Source organism: Scyliorhinus canicula, chromosome 1 (assembly GCF_902713615.1).
Source record: "Scyliorhinus canicula chromosome 1, sScyCan1.1, whole genome shotgun sequence".
NCBI classification, from domain to species: Eukaryota; Metazoa; Chordata; class Chondrichthyes; order Carcharhiniformes; family Scyliorhinidae; genus Scyliorhinus; species Scyliorhinus canicula.
In genome coordinates, this window is record NC_052146.1 from 201,288,888 (window position 1) to 201,311,498 (window position 22,611).

At 46.3% G+C, this 22,611-nt stretch overlaps 1 protein-coding gene across 1 annotated transcript; it reads left to right on the top strand.

Annotated features, from left to right (window-relative positions):
• The first annotated feature begins 14,096 nt into the window (after nt 1-14,096).
• Nucleotides 14,097-18,192, top strand: LOC119970984 (somatostatin receptor type 1-like). The gene has a single exon (XM_038806102.1). It carries the CDS (start codon nt 14,352-14,354, stop codon nt 15,507-15,509), a length of 1,158 nt encoding a protein of 385 aa, XP_038662030.1. The 5' UTR covers nt 14,097-14,351; the 3' UTR covers nt 15,510-18,192.
• The last annotated feature ends 4,419 nt before the right edge of the window (nt 18,193-22,611 follow it).

The following is a 22,611-nucleotide window of genomic DNA, read 5'->3' on the forward strand; positions in this document are numbered from 1 at the left end:
AGTGCTACCGTGAATGGTGAAACAGGCTCGAGAGGGCGACTGGCCTGTTCCTATACCTGTTAATTTGCTTAATTAACTAATTTATGGACAGCAAGAATCCACAAACAGCAATGCAATAATGACCAGATAATGATCATGTGGTACAACATTGGCTGATCATTGAGATACACCAGCCCCAGAGCACTGCAGAGAACAAAGATGTGTATTTTTGAGTCAGGGCCCTTGCGCAAACAATAATCTGGCTGCCTCATATTCTCAGACTGATTGGAGTTGGGAGTGAGATTTAATCTAAAAATGCAAGTACAGTTTTCAAACAATAAAACTGCACGGCATGCTGTACAATAATGCCATGGACAGAGATTTGACCATGAGCTTGGATATGGAAGCAGATGTAACCAGGCATACTTAAAATCATCAAACTCTGTGTTTTTAAATAAATTTTACAGGAATCTGCATTGTTTTCAGCTGTGATTACTTTTACACTTTTCATATATTCAATTCTGTGCAACATGGAATGGCAGATGGTACAATGGCAGGGAATTAATTGCTTTGCTTCTGTCCTTACAGATGATGTATGTGTTTTGCAAGTGAATTGTTATCTTGTGCACTGCAAACGCCTGGGTTCAGTTTCCTGTGGCATCCTGCATCAATGTGCACATCCAGCAGCGAAAACATCCACCATAGATTTTTTTTTCCCAGATAGCTGCCAAACTGCTGAGAGGCAGGCTGCCCACAGCCTACGCCTCTCACAAATGGCTATTAGACTTTTCTCAAGGGCAATTAGCGATGGCCACACCCTTCTGAAAAAGCAAATTAAAAAAATAAGGGATCAGTGGGTCAGTTTAGTATCTGAAAATGTCAATTGCCTTAATCTGTCCTTCAAAAATTGATTGTGTAACTCAAGTCTTCCATGGTAGAAATGGGAACATTCTTGGGAGATGTTACTTTTGCGCCTTTGGCCAATGTAGGGCTATATGTGCTGAACTGAAGTGGGTGAAATTCAAGAGCGGTAAAGTGATGGAAGGGGTCATCAACAGTGCTATCAAGTGGTGCTTGCTTGGCAATAACCTGCTGACTGACTCTCATTTTGGGTTCTACCAGGGTCACTCAGCTCCTGACCTCATTACAGCTTTGGTACAAACCTGGACAAAAGAGTGTGTGAATGTGTCTCTAATTCACTTGTCTCTCAGTCCGGAGGAAACAATCTCGAACACGTTCGTACTTCAGAATATTCTTTATTGCGATCGGGGCCGCTCTCTAGGTATTGCGGGGAACCACCTCGGAGAGTGCCAATTTATATGTATTATTAGGGGGCTGTCCCTTACATTCACTTGAGCTCGCCCCCATTACAAAGCATAAATTTGTTATTGCTATAGTTCCAATACATGATTTTACAGACTTTGAGGTTATCTATTGGCACATGAGTATGTAGCAGTCTTAGCTTAATTAGCAGGTGTTAGCTATAGTTGCAAGCGGCTCCCACATTTCATATCCTGTCATCCGGCCATGCTCCTTGTTTCTCAAGGCTATTCGGCTTATAGTCATGAGTCGGCTCACGAATTCAAATATCAACTCCCTTATCTCAACAAGTTCATTCTCCTTCAATGGTTTCAATAACAAGCTCCTCCACTTGTGATTTTCCACTAATGTATCCCATTCATTCTGTCTCTTTCTGGCTCTTAGCCCTTGCTTCACATCCTCAAGTGGACTCCAGACGAGTGTAAGCGGTGTACCTTCCCGCTTACCCTTACTGTCAGTTCTTGGCTTTAGGAAATTATAAAGGACAAGCTTACACAGACACAGGCTTTGAGGTTCAATCACAAATGTTTTCATTAACAGAAAAAAATACTCCTCATTGAGCTTTAAACCAATGTATTGACACTATACACTGGGCAGAGAATCAACGTTGGTGCCAAAATCGTGCTGCTTTCGTGATGCTCCGCCCACTCCAAAGCGGCATACTCTAGAGGTATACCACATGCCGTATGGACAGCCTCAGGGTGTTACCTGAGGCCCTCCCCCGATGCTCCGCCCTCGACCAGCCAGGTTCCCGACAGCGGTGGGTCTGTCATGCTATTATTTGTCACGAACACGGCGTGGTGGCTGCGGACTGAGTCCAGCACCGTTACAATCCGGGGGGGGGGGGGGCAATCCGCGAGTGGGGAGGGCATTCTCAGCGGATGGGGGCACTATTGGGGGTTGGCCAGAGGTTTGCAAGGCTAGCCAAAAGAGAGAACTATTTGGCAGGCTGGGTCCGCGCGCAGCCGGCGCCATGTTGCACAACGCGGCCGCTGCAGGCCACCGCCATGCACATGCGCGGCCACGGTCCCACCAATTCTCCGGCCGTATCGGCAGCTAGAGCCGGATGCTCTACGCTGCCTGCCTGCTAGCCCTCCATCAAACAGAGGATCGGTGGCCGTTTTGCGCCGATTTTTCGGTCGTAAAACGCCACCATTTCCATGCCGGCGTCAGGACATAGCCTGAAAATCGGAGAATCCAGCCCCATGTTTTGCATCATATTAAACAAATCTAAATAAAAATAAGTGTCAAAGTGCTAAATTAGTCATTAAAAATCTATAGAAATGACCATTTCACAGTTCCAAGCTGCAGGGCTGACTAATAAAACTATTTTTGCTTTTTCGCTTAAGAACCAGGGCTCAAGAGAGACTACGCCCCAAATCCTGGTCACCAGGGCACGCTTGGGGACTGGGGCCGAACTAAGGAGATGAGTTTAATTAAGACTGACCTTCCATTTGCCTCCGTTGGCCCACACTCCGAGCTGGCCTCAGTGGAATTCAAACAAAGGTAGAGTTGGAAGGGGGATGCTTTTCAGTCTGGGTTTTCCTTCTCTCCTGGCCTGCTTTGTGGATAGGTTTTTTGGAGTATGCCCAGCCCACCTCCTCATCTCAGGGTTCACACACTCATTCATACTCACTCTTACACACTCACACATACTCCCTCACACACACACTCACTCATACACATACACTCACTCTCATTCATGCTCACAAACACACACACACTTCTTTTTCATTCATGGGACATGGGCATTGCTGGCTATGCCCGCATTTAATTGCCCATCCCTAATTGCCTTTGAGGGGATAGTTAAGAGTCAACTACATTGCTGTGGGTCTGGAGTCACATGTAGGCCAGACCAGGTAAGGATGGCAGATTTCCTTCCCTAAAAGACGTAAGTGCACTAGATGAGCTTTTCCGACAATCAACAATGGATTCATGGTCAAGACTGTATCGAGTTTAAATTCCATCACCTGTCCTGGTGGGAATCGAACACGGGTCCCCAGATCGTTCTCCCAGGTATCTGGATTACTAGTCCAGTGGCAATGCCACTATGCCACTGCCTTTCACGCTCGTTGGGCGGGATTCTCCGACCCTGCGCCGGGTCGGAGAATCGCCAGCGGGATGCATGAATTGCGCCATGCCGCTCCGACACCGGGATGCGATTCTCGGTGCCACTGGGGCCGGCGTGGTTGGTGCGGCGCCGGCCAGGGGCCACTCTACGCGGCCCCTCCGCAATTCTCCAGCCCGGATGGGCCAAACTACCGTTAAAAAAAACCTGAGTCCCGCCGGTGCCATTCTAACCTGCTCTGAGCCGGCGGGACCTTGGCATTAAAGGGTCGGGTGGCAGACTGTGGGTGGGGGGGGGGGGGTGGTTCCGACCCCGGGGGGGTCTCCGAAGTGGCCTGGCCCACGATAGGGACCAACCAATCGGTGGGCCAGCCTCTCTGCCCCCCGGGCTCCTTTACTCCGAGCCGGCTCCTGTACTCCTGCGCCATGTTGGGTCAGTGCTGGCGCGGACATCACACCAGTGGGACTGCGCATACGCGGGTTCGGGCCGGACCTACTGCGGATGCGCGCATCCCCCGGCGCCCATTCCACGGCCGGATCAGCAGCTGGAGTTGCATGAACTGCTCCAGCGCCCTGCTGGCCCCTTGTAGGGGCCAGAATTGCTGATCCTGGGACTGTGTTGACGCCTTCAGGAAATGCGACGGCCGGCGTCAACATTTAGCCTCAGGATCAGAGAATCCCGCCGAGTTATTCTCACTCACACATACTCATTCACACTCACTTACACATACTCACACCGACACACACTCACTCCCTCTCACTCACACAAACTCATTCACACTCACTCCTATCTGGGTTTGTAGGCTTTGGACATTTTACAGCATCGAGTAATTCAGGAGGGTTGTGAAAGTGCGAAAACATGTTTTCTCATTTCCACCTATCTGGGGCTCCAGTTTCACCAGGAGAGGAGAGGCACAGAGGGCATTGTTTCTGAGACTGCTGTTCTTCACGGCCTCCATGTTACCATGACCTCTGTGCTGGTTTAAGCAGCCGGTGGCTGTGCAGAGGGAGAACGTCGCCAAAGGTTGACAGAGACTGCTCACTGGTGTTAAGAAGAATGCAGTGAAAACTACTATAAATAGAAATAATTATTGATGCAAATAACATTACATACCATCATTGTAGGAATCCATTGCAATGCCCCAGATCATTCATCTGTTTCCATACTTGTAGCTCTTATATCTAAAGACTAACCTGATGTACAAGAGGGTGGTGAAGGCCCTGCCTTCTCAATCTTGCCCCTCGCCTGAGGTGTGGTGGTCCTCAGGTTAAATCACCACCAGTCAGCTTTCCCCCTCAAAGGGGAAAGCAGCCTATTGTCATCTGGGATTGTGGCAACTTTACCTTACCTTACAAAATGCAAATACTCCACTCAAATGAATAGAGAGTTTGTCACCCCTCTAATAATAACAAATTTCATGCATTTTAATGTCTTATTCACAGAAGGTTGGCAGTCGAATATTATTTATTGCAGAAATTCTATGCTATAGTCCCTTGTGTAAAATGTCACTTCAAAGACATTGGGATAAAAATTTCATAAGGTCAGTTTGTAGGTGATCCACAGCATGCAAACGCCATACTACCTTTTCATTAATGCAGAATGCAGCCTAGTGCTCAGCTAATGGCCCACGGGCTTGCAAGGTTTGTATGAGTTCAAGGTAACCTGCACTCCTTATGAGGTGTATTTTGGCTCTAGCAACAGTGGGGCTGTAGTTGGAGTCCAGAGACATTTGCTGAAAGTCTGGAAGGGTGGGGGGGGAGGGGGGGGGGGGGGGGGGGCTCAATTCAAATAATCTGATCCTGAGGATCTGGCTGCATGTTAGAAAACGTTTGATGCCCTGAAGCAAGTAATAATCACTTATTATCACAAATAGGCTTCAATGAAGTTACTGTGAAAAGCCCCCAGTCGCCAATTTTCAGCGCCTGTTCGGGGAGGCCGGTACAGGAATTGAGCCCGCGCTGCTGCCTTATTCTGCATTACAGGCCAGCTGTTTTGCCCACTGTGCTAAACCAGCCCCAGTGGGAAAGGTCAATGAATGCATCTTCAAATGCTATCTCCAACTCGCCCCACCATCAACCTCACAGGCACCACATCCCCATCACTGATCCATCAGCAAGCTTAGGAGTCATGCCTAGCATTCATAGAATCATAGAATCTCTACAGTGTAGAAGGTGGCCATTTGGCACCAACCCTCCAAAAGTGCACTCCCCCAGCCTATCGCCACAACCCCACCTAACGTTTGGACACTAAGGAGCAAGTTAGCATGGCCTATCCACCTAGCCTGCACAGCTTTGAACTGAAATGAAAATGAAAATTGCTTATTGTCATGAGTAGGCTTCAATGAAGTTACTGTGAAAAGCCCCTAGTCGCCACATTCCGGCGCCTGTCCGGGAAGGCTGGTACGGGAATCGAACCGTGCTGCTGGTCTGCAATTTAGCCGAGTGAGCTAAACAAGCCCCATTGAGCTAAACCAGCCCCTGTGGGAGGAAACTGTAGCTCCCGAAGGAAACCAACATAGATATAGGGTGAAGTGCAAACTCTACACTTGACGGTGACTCAAGGTCGGAATCGAACCCAGGTACCTGGTGCTGTGAGGCAGCATTGCTAATCATTGTGCTGCCATTCATATGATCCTCAGCCATGATGGGTTGAGAGAGGTACTATTTGCTGAGGGTCACGTGTTTGGAAAGTCATTTTCTTTATGGACTCACAGACTCCACCAGCAAGTGTGGTTTGTTGAATACAAATGGCCTTCCAGTAGCTCCCTTTGAAATTGGGCTGTACAATCACAAAGTCGTTTGGTTGAAGTTCCTTAGAAATAGCGAGGTGTGACATTCCTGAAACTGAGAATTGAATCCTTTTGCTCTGGAGATTCAAAGATGATAACTCACCAGGCTGAGGGTCAACTATTAAATAGATCTGTTCAGCTGAAAATTTCAGTTTAAGAACATCAATAGAGGTATATTTTATTTTAAAAACATCAATAGAGGTATATTTTATTTTAAAAACATTGGGTTAGGTTCTGTTCCATCACATCACGGCAAGGTTAAGTACAGAACTTAAATGTGTGAATGAAAGACTGTCAAACAAAAAAATTGGAAGTGTTTATCCATTGTTAACCCCAACTCTACTTTTTTTAGACTTTATTGCTTTTCTTGATCTGTTAAAAAAATGTTTCTATTCTTTTGAGAGAAATGAAAATTATTGGGTACAGCAATTATTTTTAAAAAAGCAATGTGAAAATGCAATGTGCAGAAAGTGCTGAGTGGCTGCCTCCATTCTGGAGTTCAATATTTAATAAACCCTTATTGATGATTCATGTCATTACTGACATTTCTCTGTGCATATTGACTGCTCAAACACATATGGTCTACACTCCCTCTGGTAGGAAAGACACTTCAACAAAGCATGCCTAAATAAGCAGCCTTCTAAGTTTCTGAGCACAATTAGGCAGTGACTCACTAAAACTTCAATGATCCCCAACCCACAGCAGGTTGTTGTAATAAAATTCCAAACCTGAGAATCCAATTTTTAAATAGAGCTAGGATTACATACATGGGATATGTGTCACAGGAAGAGGTAATTCAGCCTATGTCAGCATTTATACTCCACTCGAGCCTCTTCCCATAAGACTATAAGATGTAGGAGCAGAAGTAGGCCATTCGGCCCGTTGAGTCTGCTCTGCCATTCAATGCGATCATGGCTGATCTGATATAATCCTCAACTCAATCTTTCCACATTTTCCCCATAAATGTACAGATTACAAATCTGTCTATCTCAGCCTTGAACATATTTAATGACACATCTCTCTGGGCTAAAGAATTCCACAGATTCACTACCCTCTGAGAGAAGAAATCCCTCTTCATCTCTGTCTTAAATGGGGGACCCGTTACTCTGAGATTATGTCTGGTCCTAGACTCTCTTAGAGGGGGAAACAACCTCTCAGCATCTACCCTGCAAAGCCCCCTGAGAATTCTATATGTCTCAATAGGATCATCTCTCATTCTTCTAAACTCCACTGAGCACAGGCCCAACCTACTCAATAGGAAGATCCCTCCCAGGACCAACCCAGTGAACCTTCTCTGGACTACCTCCAAGGTCAGTATATCTTAAATCTATCATTGTAACCCTCGATTCCCTTCGCTATCAAATGCTTGTCCAGCTTCCCCTTACATGTTCCCTGTACTATTCACTTCAATCTCTGTTAGAGGTCCATGTTCTCACCACTCTTTAGGCAAAACCATTTCTTCTGAATTCCCTGTCCCAACGATTCCCAATCTTTTCCTTTGTGCGACCCAAAGATCATCATTAAAAGCTTTTGCGACCACAACGCACGCAAGCCATTTTAAACATTGATTTTTACACAGCCTATGGCTGATGGGAGTCAGACTTATACATCAACGGGTATTAAAACGCGGTTATTTCTAAGTTTCTGATGCACAAATACATTGCAAATTATATTACGTAAGGATGTCTGTGAAGCAAATTACATTGTGGATAATAATGAAACATTGATTAATGTAATTGTATTTTTTTTCCCATGGACCACCTGCAGTACTCTTGCGGACCACATGTTGGGAACTACTGCATGACTGGATTTCTTGGTGACTATTTTATATTCACTAGCTATGCTGTTCCCCACAGGAGGAAATATTGACCAGAATTTTCCAGTCCCATCGTGGCTGGGACGCACCACAGGAAATAGGCCAGCCCAGCCAAAAACCCACTAGGCAGGATTCTCCGTTTATTGGTGCCGCATGGAACACAATCAATTCCAATGAAAAACGGTGCGGGATTCGCCGTGTCTGTGATCGACACACAAGAGGCTGGCAAGCTGTAGCCGCACATACACATTACACTCCTCACATACACTCATCTCATCCAAAAAGATGGCACTGGTTGTGCTGGGGTGCGCCCATACAGCTGATGGCTCGGCTGGGGCCAGAGGGTACCCAGGGGAGTGGCCTGGTTGGACACCTATATGACCCATGGCACTAGGCTCAAAGTGAGCTGTTAGCAGTGTGCGTAGCTGCATGACTGCCTTGTTGGCTGCGGCAATGGTGTTTCATGCCCGTCCACCCCAGCTCCACAGCCCACCCGCCACTACTCTCGCTGTCCCTGGCAGAAGCTCCCTGGCCAACGGCACAACTGTCAGCAAACTATGGTGATGTTGGACACCTTCCATAACCGCTCTCTCCCTCAGCTGCTGCCATGCCGGTTTTATGATTTTTAAAAGAACAAGTGAACAGCATCGTCGGGAACTCGACCCATCGGAGGCGGAGAATCACAGAGGCCCCGGAGAATACCGGGTCGGGCCCACTATTGATGTGTAAACGGTGTCTACTGTATGTGCGGAGTGAAACGCATTGACACCGCTGTTGAAGTGTTGGAGTATTGCGATTTGGAGTCAAATTGGCGTCTGCCGCGATTTCAGCATCGGCCAATGGAGACTCCCACCCTAGACTTTCGGCAGAACTAGCCAACCCGGCAGTGGGCGGGGCTGGGAACATGCACCCATTGTCTCTGTATCCACTCCATCGAAACCTTTCAGAATTTTAAAGATGTCAATTTTGTCACCCCCTGAACCTTCTTTTATTAAGAGAAAAGACACCCAGTCTGTCAATCCTTTCCTTATAAATTTGGTAGCAAAAACAAGAAGGCAGACAATTATCTGAATGGCCATAAATTAGGAGAGGGGAATGTACAATGAAACTTGGGTGCCCTCACACACCAGTCACTGAAGGTAAGCATGCAGGTACAGCAGGCGGTAAAGAAGGCAAATTATATGTTGGTCTTCTTGGAGAGAGGATTCATGTACAGGAGCAGATTATGCTGTGCCTTGGTGAGGTCACACCTGGAATATTGTGTGTAGTATTGGTCTCCTCATCTGAGGAAGGATGTTCTTGCTCTAGAGGGAGTGCACGGAAGGTTAACCAGACTGATTCCTGGGATGGCAGGACTGACATATGAGAAGAAATTGAATCGGTTAGGATTGTATTCACTGGAGTTCAGGAGAATGAGAAGGTGTCTCATAGAAACATATAAAATTCGAACACGACTAGACACGGTAGATGCCAGAAGGTGGGTGCGTCCAGAACCAGGGGGTCACAGTCTGAGGATATGGAGTAGACCATTTAGGACAGAGGTGAGGAGAAATTTCTTCACCCAGAGAGTGATCAGCCCATGGAATCTGTTACCACAAGAAGTAGTTGACGCCAAAACATGGTATGTTTTCAAGAATCAGTCAGATATAGCACCTGGGGTGAAGACGATGAAAGGTTACGGGGGGAAAGCGGAATTAGACTATTGAGTTGCATGATCACCATGATCATAATGAATGGCGTAGAAGGCTCGGAGAACTGAATGGCCTCCTCCTCCTATTTTCTATGATTCTAAATACATCTATAATGCCATTCCAACCTTAACTTTATTTTTGTCTAATTCTGATAATGCCAAAACTAGTGACAGGAATGATGATGGGAAGTTAATTTTGCCTTGACACCTATCACTATGAATTGCTTCAAGAGGTTAGTCATGAGACACATCAAATCCATACCTCCAGAATGCCTTGATCCACTCAAATTCGCACAACGCCACAACTGGTCCACAGCAGATACTATCCCCGTGGCCCTACACACATCCCTGGAGCATCTCAACAAGACCTCCTATGTCAGACTCCTATTCACTGACTACAGCTCCGCCTTCAACACCATAATTCCAGCCAAGCTCATATCAAAACTCCAAAACTTAGGACGTGGCTCCTCCTTCGGCAACTGGATCCTCGATTTCCTGACCCACAGACCACAATCAGTAAGAATGAACAACACTTCCTCCACGATAGTCCTCAATATCAGCGCCCTGCAAGGTTGCGTACTTCGCCTCCTACTATACTCCCTTTTTGACACACGATTGCATGGCAAAATTTGGCTCCAACTCCATCTCTGGGTTTGCTGATGACACAACTGTAGTGGATCGGATCTCAAACAATGATGAGTCACTGTACAGGAGGGAGATAGAGAACCTAGTGGAGTGGTGTAACGATAACAATCTCTCCCTCAATGCCAGCAAAATGAAGGAGCTGGTCATTGACTTCAGGAAGCGAAGTGTCGTACACACCCCTGTCTGTATCAATGATGCTGAGGTTGACATCTTCAAATTCCAAGGTGTGCACATCAACCAACAATCTGTTCTGGTCCACCCATATCGAAGCTATGACCAAGAAAGCACAACAGTGTCTGTACTTCCTCAGGAAACTAAGGAAATTTGCCATGACTCTTACCAGCTTTTACAGATGCACCATAGAAAACATCCTACCTGGCTGCATCACAGCTTAGTATGGCAACTGTTCAACCCAAAACTGGAAGAAACAACAGTCGTGAACACAGCCTAGTCCATCACACAAACCTGCCTCCTGACCATTGACTCTGCCTTTTCTTCTTTTTGTTAAAACCTTTTAAAATAATCTTTTCTAAGGGGCTATTTCGCGTGGCCCTGCCCATCCTTGGTCGTGGGGCTGAGATCCACGCAGGTACAGGGAGAATGTGCAAACTCCACATGGACAGTGACCCAGGACTGGGATCAAACTCAGGTCCTCGGTGCCATGAGGCAGCAGTGCTAACCACTGTACCACTGTGACGCCCTCATTGACTCTGCCTGCACCTCCCACTCCATTGGGAAAGTGGACAGAAAAATCTCTTCCAACCTCTTCCATTGGACAGAAGGTACAAAAGTCTGAAAACATGCACCAACAGATTCAAAAATTGTTTCTTCCCCAGTGTTATACTGTTCCCCACTGAATGGCCCTCTTATGGATTGAACTGATCTCTTCACACATCTTCTCTACTGTTGTAGCACCGCACTTGTATGCTTCATCCAAAGCACTGTGTTTTTATCATATATCCTATGTTTTTCATGTATGGAATGATCTGTCTGGGCTGCACACAAAACAATACTTTTCGCAGTACCTCAGCACACGTGGCAATAAATCTAAATTTAAATCTAATTAATATATTCATACCATTGTGAAAATTGATTATTTAAATAAGTAACTGGATACAGCATTGAAGAAAAAAAACAGCGAGCCATAGTCCAGAAAGTGTCTTTAAGGAAAATGAAAAGTTTTAGAAAGCTGCACTTTAGTAGCTTGGTTGATACGTATCCATGGGGAGCAGGTATTAGAAAGTAACTTCCACCCTGATAAATGTTCATGCAAACTCAGATGTGCCTCTAATAATAACTTATTGTCACAATAGGCTTCAATGAAGTTACTGTGAAATGTCCCTAGTCGCCATGCTCCAGCACCTGTTCAGGGAGGCTGGTATGGGAATTGAACCTGTGCTGTTGGCCTTATTCTGCATTGCAAGCCAGCTATTTAGCCCACTGTGCTAAACTAGCCCCTAGCTCTAAATAGCAGTGCTCAGGAAAAGTGGCTCACATAACCTCCCAGCCACTATCGAACATGCTGACAGTCTCTGATCTTAATTACATTTTTTCTACTTTGCTGTCTTTTCTTTGTCTGTTACAGGGTAAAACACTCACTGTATCAATAAAAAAGGCTGTCAATTGTGTGCATGGTTACTGTAGCCTCATAGCAATTGGTGGCTATCTTCTGTGCTATAATTAACTGATCCACTTTCACTGAAATCATACATTCTGGAATCCTTTTGTTTGTGAAGGTTTATGATTAATGTGAAAAATCATATCTCACATGAACTCATCAGTTTATGAAAAATAAATTGAAGCCAAGGCTTCTGTTAACCCTCCTTCTAAAATGGACTGTATGAATCCCCAATCTAAAAGGGAGATGAAGATTTTTAATCCAAAACGAGGACATGGCACTGGCAGTACCTCAGGGGCTATTTATTGCACACAGAGCCCAGTAGTCAACTTATTTTTAAATATTTCAGTGGATTCCGCCATCAGCATTTATTGCCCATGGCTAATTGCCCTTGAGAAGGTGGTGGTGAGCTGGCTTCTTGAACCACTACAGTCCATGTGTTGTGGGTATACCCACAGTGCTGTTGGGTTAGGAGTCCCAGGAGTTTGACCCAGTGACAGTGAAGGAATGGTGATATATTTTCAAGTCGGGATGGTGAGTGACTTGCAAAGCAACTTCCAGGCGTTGCCATTCCCATATGCCTGCTGCCCTTATCCTTCTACGGGTGGTACAGGCTGCGGGTTTGAAAGGTGCTGTTGCAAGTTTTCTCCTCAACGTCCTGGCTGAAAGTGAAGGCATTGTGTGAGTTAACTGATTGGAGTCGCAGACAATTTTAAGACGTACAGACATTTGGCAGACCATATAAAGGTCCGTTAACCTTGGGTGGGAATTTCCAGTCTCAGGGTGGTTGCAATCAGAATTACCCACCCAATGGGTGTTTCTTGGGAACACCCCTACCCCTCCACCAGCCACACCCTAGCTCCCCCTCCAGCTCCCTCATCACCCTCTATTCGTTGGCTCCTCTCCAAATCTTCTTCCGACCGTAAGGACCGTAAGGGCTGATTTAGCTCACTGGGCTAAATAGCTGGCTTTTAAAGCAGACCAAGCAGGCCAGCAGCACGGTTCAATTCCCGTATCAGCCTCCCCGGACAGGCGCCGGAATGTGGCGACTAGGGGCTTTTCACAGTAACTTCATTGAAGCCTACTCGTGACAATAAGCGATTTTCATTTTCATTTCAGGAGAGTTAACTCCCTACCTGATCTCTGCCTCGCAGGCCGGCACCGCGGTTCAATTCCAGTACTGGCTGATAGCCATGAACCTTGCCCGAGGTGTTCTGGCCCTCAGGTGAAATCACCCCGTCATCTCTCTCTCAAAAGGGGAGAACAGCCCCAGGGGACTGTGGCGACATTATTTACATTTTACTCTGTGGAGGTGCAATAGGTTACCCCTGAGGTTGAGCATTAATTTTTAATTGGGTGGGGGAGGGGGAGTTCTTCAAAACAAGAAACATCAAATCGGTTTAAACACAAGCGACCAGAGGGAGATGGGGTTGGGGGGGGGGGGGGGGGGTAGGTTTTAGCGCACAGAAGCTGTGTGTTCACTGGAGGTGGGCAGAATGCTCCCCTCAATCTAGTCCTGTCTGATGTTTAATGTCCCTTATGTGTCCAATGGGAGTGCCGGACGCCTATTTTTAAAAAGAACTGTGACATTCCGAGTGAACACTTGCACCGAAGCATTCGAAACAATGCAGTCAATAGATATTTTAAAAGCTATGGTGAGATGAGTCGGACTCGAAATTCGCCTGTCCCGAATTGTTTCCCACTGGTATATTGGACAACCTGTTACCAAATGGATGGCGGTGCTGCGAGCTTTCTCCTTTTTAAAAGTTGTGATTCGAGGCGGTGTGCAGTTGAGTGGATGACGCAGGGCCGGAGGTAAGAAGCTCGCAGACAATTCTTCATTCCTCCGCTCCCAACGTTAAAGGGACAGCAGTGAGAGAGGGAGGTAGAGAGAGAGGGTGGGAAGGCGGCGAAAGAAAGATAGAGAGGTGGGAGTGAGAGAAAGAGCTAGAGAGGGGAAAGCTAGAGGGAAGGAGAGAGAGAGAGCGACAGAGAGGGCTATAGAGAGAGGGAAGGTGGGAGAGAGAGTTGGAGGGGGGGGGGGGGGTTGAAGGGAGAGAGCTAGACAGAGGGGAAGGAAGAGCTAGAGAGAGGGAAGGAGGAGAGAGCTAAAGAGAGGGAAGGGGAGAGATAGAGAGATAAGGAAGGGGGAGAGAGAGAGGGAAGGAGAGAGAGAGCTAGAGACAGAGAGGGGAGGAGGGAGGGAGAAAGCTGAAGCCCAGCAGCCGCACTGCACTCACTCACAGAGTCTCACTGTCAGTGGTGCCTCTCTTCACTCTCTCTGCCAGCTGCTTTATAGAGGGGGAGAAGTGGGCACAGGGGTTAACAGGTGGGAGGAAGGGTGCAACAGAAAAGGAAGCAACCTTCTCTGAAGTCTATTTCTTTTGCGGAGCTCGGGGAGGTGGAACATTTGGCCGGGAGGGGGGGATGAGTGCACGGACCCTGCTGCTGTCTGCAGCCGGGCAGGGTCCGACAGCCTGGGGCAGCTCGTGGAACCAGTCGGATGCGGTGACGGCCGCGCCCTCCTCCAACTGCTCGCCGGGTGGGCTGCTGGAGGAGGGGGAGGAGGTGGTGGTGGAGGCCAGGATGGTGGTGATCCAGTCCATCTACGCCGTGGTGTGCCTGGTGGGGCTGGTGGGCAACTCCATGGTCATCTTCGTCATCCTGCGCTACGCCAAGATGAAGACGGCGACCAACATCTACATCCTGAACCTGGCGATCGCCGACGAGCTGTTCATGCTGAGCGTGCCCTTCCTGTCGGCGGCCGCCGCGCTGCAGCGCTGGCCCTTCGGCTCGCTCATGTGCCGCACCGTGCTGAGCGTGGACGGCATCAACCAGTTCACCAGCGTCTTCTGCCTGACCGTGCTGAGCGTCGACCGCTACGTGGCGGTGGTGCACCCCATCAAGGCGGCCCGCTACCGGCGGCCCACCGTGGCCAAGGCCATCAACGTGTGCGTGTGGCTGCTCTCGCTGCTGGTCATCCTGCCCATCATCGTGTTCGCCGGCACGGCGCCGGCCCGGGGCGGCGGCCTGGTCTGCAACTTCCTGTGGCCGCGGCCCTCGTGGTCGGTGGCCTTCGTCCTCTACACCTTCCTGCTGGGCTTCCTGCTGCCCGTGTGCGCCATCTGCCTCTGCTACGTGCTCATCATCCTCAAGCTGCGCGGGGTGGCGCTGCGGGCCGGCTGGCAGCAGCGGCGCCGCTCCGAGCGCAAGCTGACGCGCATGGTCCTGATGGTGGTAACCGTGTTCGTCCTCTGCTGGATGCCCTTCTACGCCGTGCAGCTGGCCGGCGTCTTCCTGGCCCGCCTCGACACCACCCTCACCCACCTCTGCCTCATCCTCAGCTACGCCAACAGCTGCGCCAACCCCATCCTCTACTGCTTCCTCTCCGACAACTTCAGGCGCTCCTTCCAGCGCATCCTCTGCTTCCGCTGGCTGGAGGACGGCACCGAGGAGCCGGTGGATTACTGCGCCGCCGCCCCCAGGAGCAAAGTGTGCAAGCCGCTGGAATTCCAGCCCGAAAACATTGCCTCGGACCCCGTGTACAGGAACGGGACGTGCACCTCCAGAACAACCGTGTTGTGAACACATCCCCAGGGTTAGCCCAATACCTCCTGACTCTATTTCTAAAGAAAAACTGAAAGAAAAAACAGGTTACATATATTTTACTAAAAAAAATGAATCCATTATGGTCGCGTTCATCAGCATTGTTACAAGTTGTGTTGTGGTTAGTGATCAATAATGAACAGTATATTCCCAGTGTCAACCATTAATGTGGCTGCAATTAAAACAGGCCAACCCAGCAGCATGGAGAATGTGGAGAGAGGCAGACAGCTCATCCGAATCGTAGTGACACATGTTTGGGATCTAACTGATCGGATGAAGCATCATTTAGATCCCACACCTTCACCATGTTTCTCTCTCCCCACATGTTGCCAGGCCTGCTAAGCTTTTTTATCCACCAGCATTTTCCCTTTTCTTAAAAAATACACAACATTCAGATTTCCAGCACCCGTGAGTATTTCGCTTTTTATGTCAATGTGGGCAGCGCCGACAACCTTGTTGTTCCTGCCCCCCATGCCCAAGGAGTTAACCTAGAGCTCCTGCACAGCACATTTCATTTGAGCTCTCAAGTGCCACTCTCCAGTGTCAAGGCCACACCAGTGGGTATCTGCGGCCCAATGCGCTTAGCAGCTTCGCTCTGAATTGCACTGTCTCTGAATGCTTGTCACTTGTCGAGTCGACATGTTGCTGCAGTCCCCGCTCTGTTGACCAAGGTTACTACGCCAGGTGGGTGACGGAATGCATTCTCCTGTCTGGGCAAGAAGCCCGGGATATTAACTGCACACCGAATCGGAACTGTACTCCTAAGAACAGCTTGATGTTGATCCAAAAATGCCATTTCGTTTTGTTTGTAACTTTACGCATGGTTAAAGCTTGTTTGAAAAGCAGGGGAGCTGGGCAGTGTAGACCTCGCCCCATTAAGTCACGGTCCCCAATTACCCTTTAAGGTGGACCGCTGCTCGATGATTGTCAAGTGGAGGGACTGTGGTGAAAGCCAATTTCTCAAATGTCACAGTTCCTCACCTCTAACATTGTGTTAACAGCGCTGCACACTCACTGTGCAGTTGTCACCTTGGAGTATTCAATAGACAGCTTTATCACATCAAAGTATCTCCATCTGAACAAAACACAATTGCTGTGAGGACAACAAGCAACAGAGTCCCTACTATGAATTAGCTGAAAGATGTGTACACAGTTCAGAAATAATAACATAGAACTACACAGTTAAAATGAGTTAATGTGGAGCTAATGAACGAAGAGCAGCATTTGATGTGAGCACAAAACATGCTCCGGTAGGAGACATAGGTTAATTCTTATTTTGCGCTGTACTTTCACCCACACTGTGACTTGAATTTGAATGATATTTAGCTTAAAGACATGCTCATGGCCATCATAAACTAACTTCCACACCTAACTTATTACCAATCCTAAACAGACTATGGCACACCTAAAAATGAAAGTATAGGTTGGATGTTAAATGGCACGTTAATTAGAAATTGCTTTTTATTGTGCTATTGTACAAACAGCTAACATAATTCTATCAAGAGGACTTGGAACTTTCCAAAATCCTTTACAGCCTTTACAGTATGTTTTGAAAGGGTAATAACTGTTGTAAATTAGACAGCGAGATTGGGCACAGCAACATCCCAACCCTCGTAAATAAATGACAAGGTCATCTTATTTAGCTGTGGGATCTGAGCATGCACCTGACACAGATAACCAGGCCGGGCGTCTAGTGCTTCATCAAGAAGGCCGTACCTTTGACAATACCCCACCCCAGAGATCTTTGTGTAACAATCTGGGCTGACATTCTGGTCCAGTACATTCGAGGCATAATCCTTCTGATGAGGCGTTAAATTAAGGCCCTCTCTGGTTAACATAAAAGATCCCATGATGCTACTTTGAAGTGAAGCACAGAAGTGATTTCTGATATTAATAATTGAATCAATGGCACAAAAACTGATTATCTGGTCACCATCTCTTGCTGTTCGTGCAACCTTACTGAGTACAAATTGATTGTCACATTTTTCATGTTACAACAGCCACTATACTTCAAAAGTACTTAATTGGCAGTAAAGCACATTGGGTCATCCTGAGGATGTGAAAGACACTACATAACTGCAAGCCTTTATTGACTTGTTGCACACAGAATCCACTAGTTTGTATATGTTTCTCAAAACACTCTTTGTTGATCCACAGAGCTAAATTGCAGGTATTAAGTGTCTATATTTGCGCACATGTTGAGTTGTGTCTATTTCTGACATTATTTTGTTCATTTTCCGGTTATATCTGGAAATGTGAGGTGATAATTACTTGAATGTTTTAAAAGATTTTGACGTTTCCTTTTTGATTTCAGTGTTTGCACTACAATATAATGCAATTGTTACATATTATCTGGGAAATTATAGCATTACAGACAGCCTATGTGTAGTTCATACTGTGTATGTGGTTCAAGTAAATATGTTGGTAAAACTTGATTAATTTTAAAAGTTTGAGATAAAAATCAATGCAGTCAATGTTTCTAAATTCCTCTCAGCTTCTTCATTTGATTGGTTCCATTCATGGGTTTCAAACTAGAGTTCGCCATTATTTATTTTGGATCTCAAATTGTGAAAGATCTTGAAAAATAAAAGCAGGTAATTCATCGATATACTTCTTTCTGTTTGACAATCATTGCAAATAATAAAAGGTGGCTGCAGAAACAGTCTCAATCTCTCTTTCTTTTTGACCTCTAAATGTTGTATCTGGTATTCAGTAGCAATAGTTAACAATGGAGATCTGTGGGATTTCTGTTATTCCTTTTGTTAAAAGTATAAAGATGAAGAGAACTCTGTCTGTCGGTGCTTTTAACAATGCATCCTGTTAAGTTAATAAGTGGAATTGCTGAGTTTCGAGAATGTTGATTTGACACACTTGGCGGCAGTCTCTTTTCTAAATCAAAAGGCTGTGGATGTAACTCTCTCCTTGCAGGGATTTGAAGATATGCCAAGCAGACACTTGGAAGTACTGCTTTGTCAGAAGTGGTTGAACATCATCGATGCCAGCCATGCAAGGTTATCACTGTTGCTTTGAATCCTTGTTTCATCTGAGATCATAGAACCCCTACAGTGCAGAAGGAGCAATACGGCCCTTCGAGTCTGCAACGACCCTCCGAAAGAGCTCCTTACCTAGACTCAATTCCCCACCCTATCCCCGAAACCCCACCTAACCTTTGGACATTAAGGGGTAATTTTAGCATGGTCAATCCACCTAACCTGCACATTTTTGGACTGTGGGAGGAATCAAGAGCACCGGAGGAAACACGCAGGCACGGGAGAATGGGCAAACTGCACACAGGCAGTCACCCAAGGTCAGAATCAAATGCGGGTCCCTGCCATTGTGAGGCACCAATGCTAACCACTGTGCCACCGTGCCATCCATCGATCCGCACACTTACATTTCTAACAGAGGTCACTCAATAGTGATCAAGAGGGGGCAACGAGGCTGATTTTCTCCAACTCATCCAGGGTGAATGAATCTGCAAGGAATCTCAATGAACAAAAACACTTTCTTTTCAACACCAATCTGATTTACCATTATGTTGCCCCTTGCATTAATTCAAATCTTAGATTAATCAACTTGCAGCAATGTGGTTGAAAATAACGTATCAAGTTCTGATGCAAATAATGCTCCTCTAATATCTAGCTCATAGTATTAAACTTCTGCCACTTCATCTATGCCATAAGAATAAAAAAAATTTAAATAATATTTTTTTGTTAATCTAATTCCAGCCATGAGTTAATTTGGGTTGGTCATGGCAGCTTTATGTGAGTGGGAAGAGAGGAGCTGGTAACAAAATTCCCTCCGGTCACTATGTGTGAGTGGCATCATAATCATAACAGGAGAATGTTCTACACTTGTTATATCCAGTGAAACCGTGAGTGTAATCAGAAAGAAGAGCTTAACTGGCAGCTGATTATTCATCGTTCCAGGCTTTGTTCCACTCAAATTGATTGAGTGCGAGCTCAAACTCTTTTTGGAGACTCCTTTTCTTATCTCACTGGCACTTTTACTTGGTTAGAAATTATAATTTTTTTCCCTAAGTCAGAGGAAAATTAAAAACTGACCTGGTGAAAAGTTGACTGCCTGTTCAATATGAATTCATTTTACGTACCTGACCAACTCCACCCTGACAATTACTTACGAGTATTGCGGAGGAAGGTTTATTACATACACACAATGTTTTTGCCACTTTGGGGAACAATGGTGAAGAAGCATTGGCAGGTTGATTAAACAACCTGTTTGAACTGTGTCCTGCATTTCTTGTGCAGCGATCAAGCCCTGAAGTGAGACTTGAACCCAAAGCTTCCGGCTCAGAGAGCAGGCATTACCCATTCTGTTACAAGACATCCACTGTTAAGGAAATTAATAATCTAGTGTATATTGTGTGCAGTATTGTGATTGTAACTGGTGCAGATTATGATTTCTCTTAGCTGTGGGTGACAACTGCCTTGGAGGCTTGCTGAGAACGAGGCATATTACGTTCTTAACACAAACTAAGCAGATGCAGGGTTACCCGTATTGACAACAAAGCCTGATAATCCCATCATTTTAATATTTGAGATGTGAGATTGTTTTGGAGATCTGAAAAAGTTTGTTCCCATGGGTGTATTATACTCCTAAATTCTAATAAAACTACAATGAAGTAAAATAAATTATTGGCCCACATCCCGCTGTAATATATTGTAATATAATTTGTAGGAGTGCGTTTATGATACAACCTTCCACAAAGAGTGTACATGGGGAAATCAAAGGCACATTCCCCAGGACATCTTGTTCATTTCTGAGAGTGCCGATCAGAAAATTGCAGATATAATAGCTACAATTTTATGTTCATTGATGCAAAGTCATGGAAAGAACCACTGTGATTCTTCATTGTGCACTCTAAGGGATGGGATTCTTCTCCGAGAGAACACATGAGAACATGCAATTTATCCTTATGTTAATGGACTGAGAGTTGATGTCGATTTCAGGGAGACATGTTGGTGTAGTTCATTGAAACTCTATGGTGATGAGATAGGATGTGAGCTCCCATATGGTAAACAACTGATCTTGGCTGTGTCCATCCAAAGAGTGCACTAAACAAGAGGCAAAGCACTGACAAGCTCTAATCTTAGTAACCATGGGCCTAGTTTTAAGGGGCCTGCAGGAGTGGAATGGGAAGCAGGAGGAACAAATAATTATGCGTGAGCCCAGGAGTGTCGTGCCAGTGGCAGCCCTGTTAACATGGTATTTTGCCAGTGATGGGGAAGGTGATGGTGGCCTTTTTGCCCAGCAGCTACTTGACCGACATGAGTGCGATTGGGTGGTAACTCTTGGAGGTGGTATCTTGTCTCTTTAGGGGAAGGGAGCTCCACAGCATATTGATAGCTGCCTGATGGCTACCAAATTTGGTTGGGGCTCCCTCAAACAGCTGAGGCATGGTTGCCCCTAACTTTCTGACCTGTCATCGAGGGTCACCACAGCCGAACAAAGTTTCTGCCCATATATGAATCTATAAGTGTCAGAGGTATCACAGATGATTTGAACCCTTGCTTCATCTGAAATCCACCTATTTACATTTCTAACAGGCCACGCAATAGTGATCAGGAGGGGGCAGTGTGGTTCATTTACCGCCACCCTTACAGGGCTAATAAATCAGTGCAAGGAATCCTAACAACCTACACTTTCTTCAGAATATTTCAACACTATCTGGTTTACGATTAATAATAATCTTTATTGTCACAAGTAGGCTTACATTAACAGTGCAGTGAAGTTACTGTGAAAAGCCCTTAGTCGCCACATTCAGGTGCACAGATGGAGAATTCAGAATGTTCAAATGACCTAACAGCACATCTTTTGGGACTTGTGGGAGGAAACCAGAGAACCCGGAGGAAACTCACGCAGACACAGGGAGAAAGTGTAGACTCCGCACAGACAGTGACCCAAGTTGGGAATAGAACCTGGGACCCTGGCGCTGTGAAGGAACTGTGCTACCATGCTGCTGGATTGCTACCGTGCTGCCGGATGCTCCCTTTTGCACTAGTTTGAATTTCACAGCAATTAACTTGCAGAAATGTGGATTAAAGTAAAACATAAACTGCTGGCATAATTTACTGTCAATAATGTTCCTCTAATCTCTGGTTTATAGTATTAAACTGCTGTCACTTCATCTGTGCAATAAAAACAAAAAAAATATTTATTTATTGTTAATCTAATTCCAGTCATGAGTTAATTCAGAGCTGGTCATGGCAGCTTTATGTGAATGGGAAGAGAGGAGCTAGTGGAAGATTCCACGATGTGTGAGCGTCATCATAAACATAGCAGGAGAATTTTCTACACTTGCTATGTACTGTGAAACTGTGAATGCAGTCTTAAAGAACAGCTTAATGACTTCATGAGAAATAGCAGTAAGCTCAGGTACAGCCTTGATAATACAATGACATGCAGTAGTATCTTTTATTGGTGGCTGTTAACTCAATTTGTTATCTTTTTCTTATTATGTATCTTGTTTTAACGTTGCAGTGTGTTGACACCATTCACACAAAGGAATATTTTCTCCTGCTGAACCCGCTGGCAACAAAATACTTTTTTAAAATATTGATGGTGAGAACTACTTGTTGTTTTCAATGCCCATGTATTCTGAAAGACAATGGCCGGGATTTCACGTTTGCCGACCCCAAAATCGCGAAAGGCAAATGGGTGGAGAATCAGTTCCGACTCCAAAATTGTGGCAGGTGCCGATTTGACATGACATCGCAAATCGCCGTCACCTCGACCGTGGAGTCAATGCCTACTAAATCGCACGTACATTAACATCGTTTGCATATCATTAGCGGGCCCGACCCGGTATTCTCCGGGGCCTCCGTGATATTCCTCCTCTGATTTGCCAAGTGCCTGACACTGTGGTTCACTTGTGCTTTTAAAAACCATGAAATTGGTGGTGTGGCTAATGAAGGAGAAAGAGAGAGAGAGAAGGTAGGACACAGAGAGGAGCGACTGTGGGCTGTTGGACCGGACACTGGCTGGGGTGGTAGGGCCCTGCCAGGGGGGGGGGGGGGGGAGAAACAGGTCGGGTGGCCGGGGTGACCCCCCACAGGACTGG

What these genes read in the sequence shown, in the direction of transcription:
- LOC119970984 (XM_038806102.1), top strand. Translation starts at nt 14,352, where the DNA reads ATGAGTGCACGGACCCTGCTGCTGTCTGCAGCCGGGCAGGGTCCGACA.